Source organism: Hypanus sabinus, chromosome 12 (assembly GCF_030144855.1).
Source record: "Hypanus sabinus isolate sHypSab1 chromosome 12, sHypSab1.hap1, whole genome shotgun sequence".
NCBI lineage: Eukaryota > Metazoa > Chordata > Chondrichthyes > Myliobatiformes > Dasyatidae > Hypanus > Hypanus sabinus.
Genome location: NC_082717.1, coordinates 80,974,863 through 80,988,988, shown reverse-complemented (window position 1 = coordinate 80,988,988; position 14,126 = coordinate 80,974,863). Strand labels below are relative to the sequence as shown.

The following is a 14,126-nucleotide window of genomic DNA, read 5'->3' as shown; positions in this document are numbered from 1 at the left end:
TGCCATCTCTAAGTCTGAATGCTTGAAACTCCAGTGAGTAAAACAATTCTGAATTTGTCTTAAGCAACACACACTAAATGCTGGAGGAACTCAGCAGGGCAGACAGCATCTATGGAAAAGAATAAACAAAGTTGAGATTTTGGACTGAGACTCTTCTGACCAGCATTTTGTGGGCATTGCTTTAGATTTACAGTATCTACAAACTTTCTTGTGTTTCTGAATTACTGCTTATTTCTTGGCAACTATCAATGAAAAAAAATCACTGCTTTTTGAATATAAGCCCACGCAAATGAAGCTGTTTAAAAGTTATTCACTCTAAGCACAGTATAGTGCCTTAACAGCCACACAAGTTAGAACTGTTCGGCAGTAATCTTCTGCCCCAGTTAAGCGGCATAGTGTTCCAAATAAACGAAGGGAATCGTGGCTGTTTTCTTGATTAGCTTTTGTTATTTAAGAGTTATCTCAAGTAAGCAGCAGACCCAATAACCAGAATCCACTGTATTTGCTACCAGCTAGGAGAGAGTCAGGTGTAATTTACCTAACTGTAGTCTCAGAGGTTTGAAACTCCAGGTCACCTTTAAAGTATCCTTTCCTGTTTACAAAAGTATTGAACATTTTAGAAGTTTCTCAATGTTATTTTTTTATAGCAAAGTGAAATAAAATGGACGTGAATGGCTAATTTCACAGTTTGCAAAGGGAAATATGAATGTAGCTTCAACAGGGAAATGGTGTGAAGCAATGATGCCAAAGCAGATTTGCTGAAAAGTTGATGAATGGCTAAATAGTGGGTTACTAACTTTTTAAACATTTTACTCTTGCTCACTTGATTGTTATTATTTTAATGAACTGACAAAAAATATGTTGCAGTAATTCCATGATTTTATGCACATTTTCAAACTTACTTCAGCAAGATCTTATAAGGTGGTAGGATGAGAATTAGAAAATATGCATTGGTTTCATAGGAACATCCTTGAAGCTGGGTTTAGAAATGCAGGTTGAGTAGCCTTTGTCTGAAAATTCTGAGCGCTGCCATGCCATCACAAAATGGAAACTTACTCAAGGTGCTGGGAAGGTTTCTGTGCATCACACAGTTCTGGGAAGTGACCTTGTGTAATGTTATTGTGTTCATGAAGAATAGAAGAACTACATAAAGCGAAAAATGAAGCTCTTGGTCGTGTATTGAAATAATAGATTCGTCAGTATCGGGGTGAACATGTGCAGCTTAGCACTATGCTGATCATGAAACAAGCAAAGATGTATCACAATGAACTGAAAATTGAAAGTAATTGTGAATATTCAGCAGGCTAGTTGCAGAAATTTAAGAAAAGGCACGGCATTACATTTTTAAACAGCAGAGAAATTCATTGACTAGTTTGTGAAAGATTTTCCATCAGATGGACTAACTCCATAGCAAGTCTACAATGCTGATTATTTTTATACATAAGACCTTGATAAAAGTAAAATACAAATACATTGTACTGTAACCTTTTAATCAAAACACAGCATTGTAGTTGGAGATTGAAAACCTGCCATTTTCTGTTGTTGTTCAACAGCTGACTGAGGTATTCTGTCGATGCTGCTGTACTGCTTCTGTCACCCTGCACATATATTTTCATTAAATAAATGGTACATAGTAATTTTTATTTTTAAGTACAGATGTGTGAGATTGCTTACTGGTAATACATAAATTCAGAGTCAGAAATGATGGCAGTCCTGAGCTATCTCATATTCCAAAATCTGAAATACTTCCAGTCCACAGCATTTTGGATGAAGGATAATCAACCTGTACTGTAATATTGGACTCCCAAAGTGCTTGGGAGTGGAAGGAACAAACAAGTGTTTTCTCATCCTATCAAAGCCCATACATTATTTTAAGTTGTATAAATAAATATACAGTATATGAACTTAGAGAACAAAGTATATATAATGGGGAAAAGAAAGATGGTGCATGCAGTGAACACACATTTGAGTTGATCTTCCCAAAATAGAGCAAAGGGAAAACTGATTGTTGAAGTACATTTGTAGTAGCTTCCTTTGCAGGAGTCATAGGTCGATGATTTTATTTTATAAAATTTTTGTAGAAGTTCTGTTGTCAAGAATTGCATACTCTGAGAAGCCATTGAACTAAGTTGTTTAATAAGAATGGATTTTATGTCTGGAAACTTTCGTGATTTTGTAGCAAGGACAGTCTCAGGCTTAGTATTGTTGACTTGAATGGGCCATGTGACTATGTGCTCTTCAGAAAAGCAGCTGTGGTTCCACCAACATAACAGGATTTTAGTAATGTTCCTCTGGAGCTGCTCAACTGGTTTTACTCTTTTTTAAAGAACAAAGAATCAAATCAAGAAGGCCATGTTTTCTTGTGCCAGAATGTTGAATGACAGAATCAGCCTGACTGTTCAGGTGGCTTTTGTGTTTGCTGGCTTGATCTGGTTTTTTTTGAGACACACTTGAGACACAGATTGCTATTAACATTAACACTGAAAATTCAAAAGCTGCTGTATGGTTTGCTGCTTCAATGATCATGAAAAATAATGCACAAGAAGCACTAGTTACAAAAGACCAGATGGTCCAGTACTCCACAAGTAGATTCCAAGGTGCTGGATTTATCTCAATTTGCAGAGAGAAGAATGAGTGACAGTGAACAAATGGAAAAAGCAACATATTCTTCTGAAAAGAAAAGAATTCAAGCTCACAATGAAATACATGTATTAAGGATTTTGGATATATGATGCCAGTTTTCAAACAGTTGCATGAAACTTCTTAAATGTGTATTAGCTTGACTTTTTTAATGGGAAAGAAGACTTTTGGAACCTAAGAAGTAATTGCTTGGTGCCTGTATCTAGAAAAACTGGAAAGCGAGGATTTTGCTTTGAAAGATTATGCAATGTAGATCTATCAGTTGGAATTCTTTCTGGATACAGTGATTAGTAGCTGAGGGGAAAATGGAATTTGCCTTTTGAAAAATATTTGATGTTGTTTAGTAGTGAGATTGTATTCATTTATCTCCAAAAGGTTTGCCAACTTGTCCATTGCCTAAAACTAGACTCCTAAATGGGTTTGAACTCCCATAAATTCAAAAAAAAGAAAAAAACTTGAACAGCTCAATGGGTCAATCAGCATCTGTGGAACGAGAAGGGTCCAGAAATGAACTTTAACTGTTTCTCTCTCCACAGATGGAACTTGACCTACTCAGTTTTCAGCATTTTTTATTTCTGATTTCTAGCACCTACGTTTTTTTTATTTTCAAGTCAAAAGTTTACGAGATGGACAGTGGAAAAAGTTGAGAGGAGTCCTCAGATTCTCCAAGGAAAAGTAATATTATCACCACAGGTTGGAATCGCTGGCCACTCACCACTCAAAATGGAAATTAAGCATTCAGGATGATATTGAGAGCCTAGAGCTCGTTTGTCAGGAGTACCCAAAAGCCCACTGCAATTAGCAGAAAGAATAACCACCTCATCAGATACCTCCTTCCATACCTGTAGCAGTCTACAGATTCTAAATTGCTCTCACTGGCCACCTCTGAGTGGACAGAACTGAAGTGGTAATAGATCAGCTCCTGGGGAAGCAAGATGGTGTGACGTGTATTTAGAGCTCCAAAAAGAATTGAAGAAATAGCAAGACAGGTAGTGATCAAAGAGTCTTGTTAACTGAGTTGTCAAAGTGAGAGAATTAAATTTTCACGAAGGTCCCAGGGAAGTTCAAGCCCGGTGGCATCAGATTTCTTGTATTTTGAACAAATTTCTGTGACAATATAAATCTTAAATGAAAAGTATTGAATGTAACATACTATGTAACTTGTCAATAATTTAATGCAAAGGGGGGCCACTGATCATTATCAAACCATAGGAAACTTCAGTGTTAGGTTTAGGAGGGGAACAAATTCTGTACATTTTATTTTTAAAGTGTATTGAGTGCTGAATTTAAATAGCACAGTAAATTCTGGTTGTAATTTTTATTCATTTGTTATATTTAAAAAAAATTTGGATGAGTAAAAAGTGGCATACTGAATAAAATGATAGCAACAGAAAGTGACTGGAAACCATTAACAAATAGTCCATGCTTTACTTAGGCATTTGATCTTCTGTACAAATGAGAATAATACTTTAATGGGATGTGTCCCCATCTTTGTTCTCTCCCCCCCCCCCCCTTTAAAATAGCCAAAAATAAGAATTGGGACATGCTGGTTCTTTTAAAACAGAAGGAAGAAAGAATATTTTCAATGAATAGTGCTCATCTACAGAGTATTTCTTGGAGACATTGCGTATTATGTTCTTTATAGAACTATATGTTCTATACAGTTGCAAATTCCTTTATGCCTCGGTTTTTGTCATTTTGACGCAAAAACAATTATTCTAATGCAGTACAGTTCCACAATGCAGAGTGGCCTCTGGCATTCGTATAATTATTATTTGTACTGATTAGATAGATGAGTGCTGTCGGACATAGTGCTTTGGGAACATTTCAACCTGATGCCTCAAGAAACATTTCAACACTGGTTCCTGATGAGCTAAGAGCAACATTATCTTCCTGTTCACATTTCTTTTTTAGCCAACTGCCCAGTAGAGTACTCTCCAAATTTTTAAGTCTAGAAATGAGTGTTGCTAAGCACTGTAATGCAACTGTAGTGAGTTGTTAATGTCATCAGCCTAGAATCTTTTAGCTCTGGAGGAACCTTTAAAATAATTTTCAGGTCTCAGGGAACCTCTGCGTGGAGAAAAAAAAATTATATCTACAGCTTTCGCTACGTTAGTATGTTGTAGATGTAATAACTAAAAATAATTGTCAATGCTGCTTTGATTATAGAGAATGAATTTTAGCCAACCTTTCTTGAAAAAAGCAGGTGTTAAGCTCAGCTTACCTTTCTTGAAATTAATCTTTCTTTCCTTTAATAAATGTTAAAAACTCAGGATTTCTTTCCTGCTCTTGATGCTTGTTAAACAAGAAAGAAGCTTGATCACACATGTAAGAAGTTGAAAACTGCAGCAAAATGTCTATTTGCTTTCCTATGAATGGCAAGATATTCTTTCCCAGAAATCCAGAACTTGTCCAGGGGCAGGTCAGTAAATCTCATCTTGAGTGCATGATCAAACTGCATCTCACAAAGTTCTTCGTCTTCTTTCAATATCAAGTTCTTAGTCTGAGCAGAAGATTTGGAGAAAGAGTCCCTCACCCAGTCATACACTTGTGTTGAAAGGGAGGAAAAATACTGTTCAGTGTTGTTCTGTAGTTCTTCCAGGTGGTTTTCAATAAGACCTTGAGATTTTCTGACACCCTTCCTCACTGTCAAGCCCAAACAGCTGTGGAAACATTTCAAGATTTCCTTTTGCAACATGATTTTTTCCAAAGATTCACTTTCCTTTCAAATCCAAGAACCTTGTCACTTAAACTCAAAACATTTTCTCCAAGGCCTTGCAGAAACGTGTTCAGCTGGTTCATATGATGAAAATTGTCTGCTAAGTAGGGTAGTTTCTGCAGCCATTTTTCATCATCTAAACATTTGGCAAAATCCGGCCTACTATTTTCTTGAAAGTACACCTTTCAGCTCAAACATCTTGTTGGGAAAACTTCCTCTGCTCAGCCACCAGATTTCTGTATGTAGCAAGAAATCGGTGTGCTCTATTTGTCCAAGTTTTCACACAGTTTTTAAAACATTTGAGAGTAGACTGGTCTTTGTTTACCAAAGTTAACCATTGTTGTAGCATCATTCAGAGCTTTATTCATTTCATCTCAAAAAGTTTTTTTTACATCAGCACCTCTCTGAAGAAAACAGTGTGTTGTGACAATGTCAGGATTTTTTTTACATGAAAAGACAAAGCCTCTCATGGAGCCAAGCATTTATGGGACACCGTCAGTATAGATGCCAACACAGTTCCTCCAAGACAGACCTTTTGTGTCCAGATATGAAGACAAAACGTTAAATATATCTTGGTCTTTGCTTGCTTCGGGCAGTTCTGTGCAACAGAAAAAGTATTCTTGAACTTCACTATCATTACAAATCTTACAAATGCTACAACATGACATTCATTAGTGAAATCTGTTGACTCATCAACCTGGATAGAGAATCTGTTGTTTTTTTCCCCTAGATTTATCACACAAAACCTCTTCAGTGTCATGTGACATGTTATCAATACGTCAACTTAGCATACTGCTTGAGATATTTTTCCACTTCTCAAACTGCATCTTGGCCAAATGTTTTACCGACTATAACTTAACATGCTGGCATTATTAGGTTCACACCAACTGTGTGACTTCCTTTCTGGGTAATAAGTCTGCTACTAAATAACTTGCTTCCTGCCTGCACTGTTTTTGGGCACTTTATGCAGTCCTGCGTAGGTCTGTAGTCTAGTGTAGCTTTCTCTGTGTTTTTTTTACGTAGTTCAGTCTAGTTTTTGTACTGTGTCATGTAACACCAAGGTTCCTGAAAACCGTTGTCTTATTTTTTACTATGTACTGTACCAGCAGTTATGGTCAAAATGACAATAAAAGTGAATTGACTTGACTTCCTGAGCCTTTTACTTGGATCACCAGTCCAAGAAAAACCCATTGATAAGTAGCTTTCATTGTAAAGATGGACTTTTTTTTGTCTATTGTTGCACTAGTGTAGTGAAATGAATCGGAAGATTGTAATTCTTCATCAATAACCTTATCAGAATTGACCATAGGCCTAGGCTTAGAATCCTTCTCTTCAATAATTGCTGCATTGAACTATCTTTAGAATGAAAATTTCCCTCCAATTTTCTACTACACCGATAAAATTTGTTTGCTCCCATATGTCAGTCAGTGGAACGTAAGGGGAAGTTGAGCGAGTAATTTGGGAGGGAGAGGCTAATGTCACAACCAAGTTGGGCGAGTCCACTCAATGCCTGGGAAATGTACTTGACGCTCCTCATCAGCCAACTCGTCACCACCACCTCCCCTCCATGCAGTACAGTGCTCACCAATTATCAAAGGTCTCCTCTAGCTCGCTTCAAAAACCTAGAATGGACTTAACCAAATAAATATGGTCTAACTGCTCACTGCCTTACTGGGCTGAGATTGCAAACACAGCTGCTCAGTCATTATCCACCACTGCGAGCACTGGAATCACACGTTGAGCGAAGTTCGAAAATGATGTTTTTTTTTATCATGACCCCTCACAGAATCCTAGGGGTTTCATGGTACTCTGGTTGAGAAACCCTGACCGAGAAGAATAGTGAACTAGCACTCAAACTATAAGATTAACTGAATGGAAAAAAAAGTTGACTTGATGCCCTTGGATAGTAGCTGCTGGGACTAACGCAACTGCTAGCAGTAGCTTTACTCTGCATCCAGCTCATTTAATGCTACAAAGTATGTGGTGTTGACTTTGTGTTGATGTCTACTTTTGCTATCTGCTGTGTTTTGAAGCACTATACAGATGCATAAAATTAATGCAAGTTCTGCTATTCAGATGCAATAGTTCTCAGTACAGGATACTGCAATCTTATGAAAAGAAGCTTTAGAGAATTGAGGAATGATGACGTATATGAATCATTAGAAGCACCAGATTTGTTAATTAAAAAAAAGTAGCAATATGGCTTGTTTGTCGTGTGATCACTAGTCTAATGACTTCCTTTAGATTGTGAGCTTTGTACTGTTTTATTGTACTTTTTATTTCTTGATTTCATAAACATTTGTGGCACAGTAGTAGTGGCAATGACTGATCTGCCACACCTCTACTGAGAGTAGCACAGAACTCCAGCATCATTGCAGCAAATCCCACTCTAAGTTGTTGTTCGTTTGAGTTAGAAATTCTCTTTTGTAAAGCAATTATTAAAATTTGCTTTCCATTTTAATTTCTAGACTGAAGCACAGAATAGCAGTTCAAATTCAGATGGGAGTCAACTTCCACTGGGAATGAAGAGGAAGAATGGGGATAATGATGATGATGATGACGAACCACCAGATAATATCAGGTTTGTTTAATCTTATGGTTGTCTTGTTCAGCTATTCAATATATTCCTAAAATAGACACTAATTAGTACCACTTAATTTGAAGTTGCTAATGCCATAATCTCTTCATCACTGCTTTTACATTTGTTGAGCACTAGTTAATATGGAAAGGACAAGAATGGTGAGAAAAGCATTTGGAGATACTGGAGCCATTGATTTTTGAGTATGAGATTAGTATGCAAGCAGATTGTCCAATTAAAACTTCCTTCTCCCACTGAGATCAAATTGCAAATTAGGTGAACATATGCATACATGATTATATAATTTGAATACATGTATAGATGCTAACTGGTTGTATTAATTCCTTCTGCATTATCACCTTAGCACTACGTAATCTATATTGGTCCTGCAGATAAATACTTTAAAGCTAAATATTATTTGAATTCTACTTGTGGAAATGGTAATGTTTTTAGAATTATCTAATTGTCTCGAAGTAGTGAGTAGAAAAGTGTTGTCAATTTATACTGAAGACTTATTTTATACTTGGATTCCTGCATCAAAGTAGTTATAATTTTGTGATTTTTTTAAAAAAATAATCTGCTACAGTTCTAAGCAATGCATAGCTTCAAATAATCCCGAGTTAATGATGTTGTACCATTGAGTAAAGGTGTCTGAATGCTTTCATTAGCCAGCTGTCATGACATGTCAATGCAAATTGTTTTTTTGTCCAGTTAGAATTGTAGAGCTTTGTTATTTCTCCTTGAACCTGCTATAAACAACAAAAGAAAATGGGAGACCATTGTCCCTGATACATTGCCTCAGTCACTGTATGCATTTTCTTTTGATTTTCACAGTGAATTTCATCACTGGCTTTCTGGATTTGCTATGCTGGAAAAAAATCACATTTCCCTGTATCTGTATAAAACTTGATTTATATCTTGTATGCAGTCTAGTTTAAATAAAAACTTCAGTAATTGGCTCTTAGGGAAATATTTGAATTTGTGATGGCTGATGAGTTTATAAACTGACACCCAAGCCTTGTCTGACAGCATCGAGTAATTAGTTTAGAACAGGTAAGACAGAGCTGCAATCCCAACTCAAGTGCCCAGATTTTGTACTGCATCTTGTTTTAATGTTTTTCTTGGGTATTAAATTAGTTGTTTGAAGATAATTCTAGTAAATTTTGTTCGCTGCTTTGAGGCCTGGATTAGCTTAACATATCTTTGGTCCTTTTTCTTAAAGCTTTAATGACTTGGATTTACATGCCTGTGCTTTGGTAAAACAAAACTCATAGCTTAACTCCTGTCTAATTAAATATTGTATCATGAACATTCAAGGCAATACAGGTTTTTTATGTGGATTGTGAAAAATGTGTTTTTAAGGCTTCGTTTTGTGTTAGCAAGGAGAAAGCATTCTTTTTCTTCCTTCAGTATTTTTACTGTTTGAATAAAAATAACCATAAGAAAAAGGTGTTAGCACTGTATTTGTGTTTTTGGTATGGTGACTGAAGTCCTGTTTGGCATGAAACAGAAGCAAGGTGATACTTGAGTTTTTTTTGTCTTGTGCCTTTGGGCAGAATACAGATTAAATTCTGTATTCATTAAATTTGCTTCAATCTTGAATGCTTCCAAGAGGTTTGGTTTAACGGTTCATTCAGAATATTGCTTTGTCTCATGGTTGCTTACTTTTCAATCACATGTATTTTTAAGCTTCATTGCTTTGGCAAAAAAAGAAATGATAGAACATTGCTGAAATCAACCGTTTTTAATATAATTGACTTGTATGGCATGAAATTCGTTGTTCTGCTGCACCAGTACGGTGCAAAAACAAAATTACAAAACTAAATAGTGTAGAGAGAATAGAATAACAAAGTAGTGTTTTTGGAGCATTCAGAACTATAGTGGTGGTGGGGACAAAGCCATTTTTGAGTTGTTGAGTATGGCTCAATAGTGGTCACAAAAGGGCATGTTCTGGATGGTGAGGGTCCTGAATAAATCATTTCCAGGGCTCAAACATCACCATCGACCCGAATGGCAGCTCTCATTGAAAATTATGGAAGACATCAAATATTCTCGTTTAGCCTATTGCAATTGAGAACCACAACTGCATCTATAACGTGTGCAGTCAGTGATGAAGTTTAAATGCGATTGAACTATCAATCACTGCTTAAGGCCAATAGAAGCAAATTGAAGACTGTCAGTAGTGAGGACTAAGAAGGTATGGACCAGGGAGGAATAGGAGCACCTACATGACTGCTTTGAACTCAGTGGATTGTTCTTTGTTCAGGGAGTCATCTTCGAGCCTGGATGAGTATGCCACAGTTGTCACCAACTTCATTAAAAACCTGTTGGATGAGTGTGTGTCTACAAAAACTTACTGTACATTCCAAAAGCAAAAACCGTGAATGAACCAGCAGGTTCATGGTCTGCTGAGGGCTAGATCTGTGGCATTTAAGTCTGTATAACAAAACCAGCTATGTTTCATGAAGGGCTGTTTCAAGAGCCAAGAAACAATTCCGGGAGAGGTTAGAGCAGGCATGGGCAAACTACGGCCCGCGGGCCATATGCGGCCCGTTAAGCTTTTTAATCCGGCCCGCAGGACTTGATGAAATTATATTAATAAACCTTGTTAACGTTTTCTCCCCGCAATTCTGGCGTTTTCCCAATAGATGACGCACTCTATATACATTTGTGGCGACCCATTTCCTGGCACATCTGAACCGGCTCACAATTAGCCAACGTTCCGGCTAAGGGAGATAGCCTGTGGGGATTTGCGTGCACAGAGCTTTGGAGCCTCTGCGCCACGGGGGGCAGGTTGAGGGAGGCTTAAAAGTGAGGCTGGGGGTTTTGAATAAAGTTTTTTTTCTTCAACTGCAGTTACCGACTCTGTGTCGTAATTTTAGCGCTGCAGATAGCACACCGCTACACATTGACCTTTGTTGAGGTGCAGTGTATTACTCCACATTTGCGCTTTACTCTTTGTTCGGCTCGACCTATTTGTGTGAACAGGCGTTCAGCGTCATGAACATCAACAAAGCCAGCCACAGATCCAAGTTAACTGAACAACACCTCAGATCCATCCTGAGAATCGCCACAACAATACTAAATCCAGACTTTGATGCGCTGGCTAAAAAGGGAGACCAACAACACTGTTCCCACTGAAATTAAAAATAAGTTTCTTCGTTGTGTTATGTAAAAAATGCATTTGAAAATATTTTTTTCAATAAGCCTTACATGTTACATGTCATTTCTGTTAAGTGATGGACATGAATAGTGCACAGGTGCACGTACGTTCTCAAAATAAAAAATGCGCTCCAGATCAAATAATGCGCTCCGCATACTGGCGCGCTGTCACTGTTCTGTCTTTGTGCTGGTCGTTGTTGAGTTTTGGCACAGGGGACAATTGAATAAGAAGGAGCAGGACAAGTAGACCTGCATCTCCTACCGTTTTTGAAATAAAGACAGTCAGGAGGAGAGTGATGATGATAATATCTTGAAGGGTAACAGAATTTTCAGTGCTTTAAAATAATAACTTACTATTTTAAAAAGCTGTATTTTATTCATTTAATTTTCAGTGTTTTAGAAGTCATTTCAATAAATAGCTAAATACCATGGGACTTCAAAGACAGATATTTTGTTGTAATGCATTTGTTCATTTTCAATTGAAATTAAAGCACATGTTTTCTACATATCCCATGATATTTTATTTTCTCTTATGAGGTGTATTACCAAAACACTCCGTCCATCTGCTCCTGGTCCCGCCCCCCTGTCAAATTTTAGAACCCTTTGTGGCCCACAAGTCAAAAAGTTTGCCCACCCCTGGGTTAGAGGCAACATCTAATGCGTGTCAACACTGGCAGGGTTTGCAGACTGTTGTTTCCTATAAAGCAAAACCCAACATCATGAATGGCAAATGTTGGGCTGTCTTTCAAGTGAATGAACCCTCACAAATATGCATGGCCAGGTAAGGCTCTGAAAACCTGTGCCAACCAACTGGCAGGAGTATTCAAAGATATTTTCAATCTCTACTGCAGTCAGAAGTTCTCGCCTACTTCAAACAGACGACAATTATACCAGTGCCCAAGAAGAGCAGCATGAGCTGATCTCATTGGCAGTCCAATCAGCCTTGGGTCATCTGGACAATGCAAATACCTGTGTCAGGATGCTGCTTATTGACTATCTCAGCATTTAACACCACCATTCCTACAGTCCTGATCGAAAAGCTACAGAACCTAGGCCTCTGTAAATGGACTTCCTAACTGGAAGACCACAGTCTGTGTGGATTGGAAGTAACGTCTTCACCTTGCTGAATGTTAACACTGGTGTTCCACAGGTATGTGTGCTTAGCCCACTGCTCTGCTGTCTCTATACCCGTGACTATGTGGCTAGGCATAGCTCAAATGCCATCTATAAATTTGCTGATGATGCATCCATTGTTGGCAGAATTTTAGATGGTGATGAAAGGGCATACAGGAGCGAGATATATCAGTTAGTTGAGTAGTGTCACAGCAACAACCTTGCACTCAGTGTCAGCAAGACTAAAGAGCTGATAGTGGACTTAAAGAAAGGGTAAGACAGAGGAATATGAACCAATCCTCATAGAAGGATCAGAAGTGGAGAGAGTGAGCAGTTTCAACGTTGTGGGTGTCAGTATCTCTGAGGACCTAATCTGGGCGCAACATATTGATGCAGCTATAAAGAAGGCAAGACAGCAGTTATATTTAATTTGAAGTTGAGAAGATTTGGTTTGTCAACTAAAACACTCAAACTACAAGTGTACTGTGAAGAGCATTCTGACAGGCCACTTCACCATCTGCTGGGGGGACGGTGGCGGGGGGAGGGGGGGCTACTGCGCAAGATTGAAATAAGTTGCAGAAACTTGTAAAGTCAGCTCTGTCGTGGGTACCAGCCTCTGTAGGTCCCAAGACATCTTCAAAGAGTGGTTCCTTAGGAAGGTGGCATTCATCACTAAGGATTCCCATCACCCAAGAAATGCCCTCTTCACACTGATACCATTGGGAAGGGAGTACAGAAACCTGAAGGCACATACTCTGTGATTCAGGAACAGCTTCTTCCCCTCTGCCATCTGATTTCTAAATGGGCATTGAACCCATGAACACTACCTCACTACTTTCTTATTTCTTTTATTTTGCCCTACTTATTTTAACCTAACTACTTAATAGACTTATATACTTAATGTAGCTCAATTTTTTTCTCTATATTTTATCATGTACTGCATTGTACTGTTGCTGTAAAGTTAACAAATTTCACAACATATTAAATCTGATTCTGATTAATGATAGATGCCGCCTTCTTGAGCCTCTGGCTCATGAAGATGTTACCTATGGTCTAGGGGAATGAGGACGTAGTGGATTGTACCTGTGATGGAACTGCAGCCTCTTATAAACCTGTGCATTGAAACCTTCAGACCATACTGTGATGCAACCAGTAGGAATGCTCTGCACTGTACTTTGTTAGGAGTTTGTGGAAATTTAGTACGTCACCAATATTCTTACAATTTTCTACAGATGTAGAGTTACAACCATGCTGCCTTTGTGGTTCAATCAGTGTGTTGGGCCCAGGATAGTTCCTCTAAGATGTTGACACCCAGAAACTTGAAGCTGCTCACCCTTTCCATCACTGACATCTTAAACGTATCAGTATTGCTGCATGTAGTTGTGGTTATGGCTGGAAGAAGATTTCCATAGGTTAAATCAGGGGTTCCTAACCTGGGGTCCATAGACCGCTTGGATAATGGCTTTTGTCCATGGCGTAAAAAAGGTGGTGAACCCTCTGGGCTAAATGAATTCTTCAGTGAGGGCTTGTCCATACACAGATTCCAAAGTCATAGATTCCTTTATCTCTTCACTTGTAAACAGTTGTGATTGGTAAATTTTTGAACTATCTATAACAGGAAAACAGAGTGATTTTAAAGTTCAGCTCAAATCTTGAAGGATGGCGCAGGCTTGAGGTTTGCCCTAATTATACTCATTTCTCTTATGTTCCTGGAGTGCATTTTGAAATCCCACTCAACCAGTTTGTGAACTTAATTCAGTTTTTGAAAATCTATAAATTATGTTTCAGGAAAATTTATTATTAATCTCAAATGTTTGGAGAGGTTGATCAGAGGTTGCTTTCCTTTCACATATTTGTGGTTTCGTGTTCACCTTGGTATGTGCTCACAGCTGAAGGAAATGTTCAGCATAATGG

The 14,126-nt window shown here is 38.0% G+C and overlaps 1 protein-coding gene across 3 annotated transcripts in view; it reads left to right on the top strand.

The window, feature by feature from the left end:
• Nucleotides 1-14,126, top strand: part of xrn2 (5'-3' exoribonuclease 2) — a 108,459-nt gene that overhangs the window by 43,258 nt on the left and 51,075 nt on the right. For all 3 annotated transcript variants that reach the window (XM_059986273.1, XM_059986271.1, XM_059986272.1), the window contains one exon: nt 7,828-7,940. In XM_059986273.1, coding sequence (XP_059842256.1) covers nt 7,828-7,940 — 113 coding nt within the window. The remainder of the gene's footprint in view (nt 1-7,827; nt 7,941-14,126) is intronic.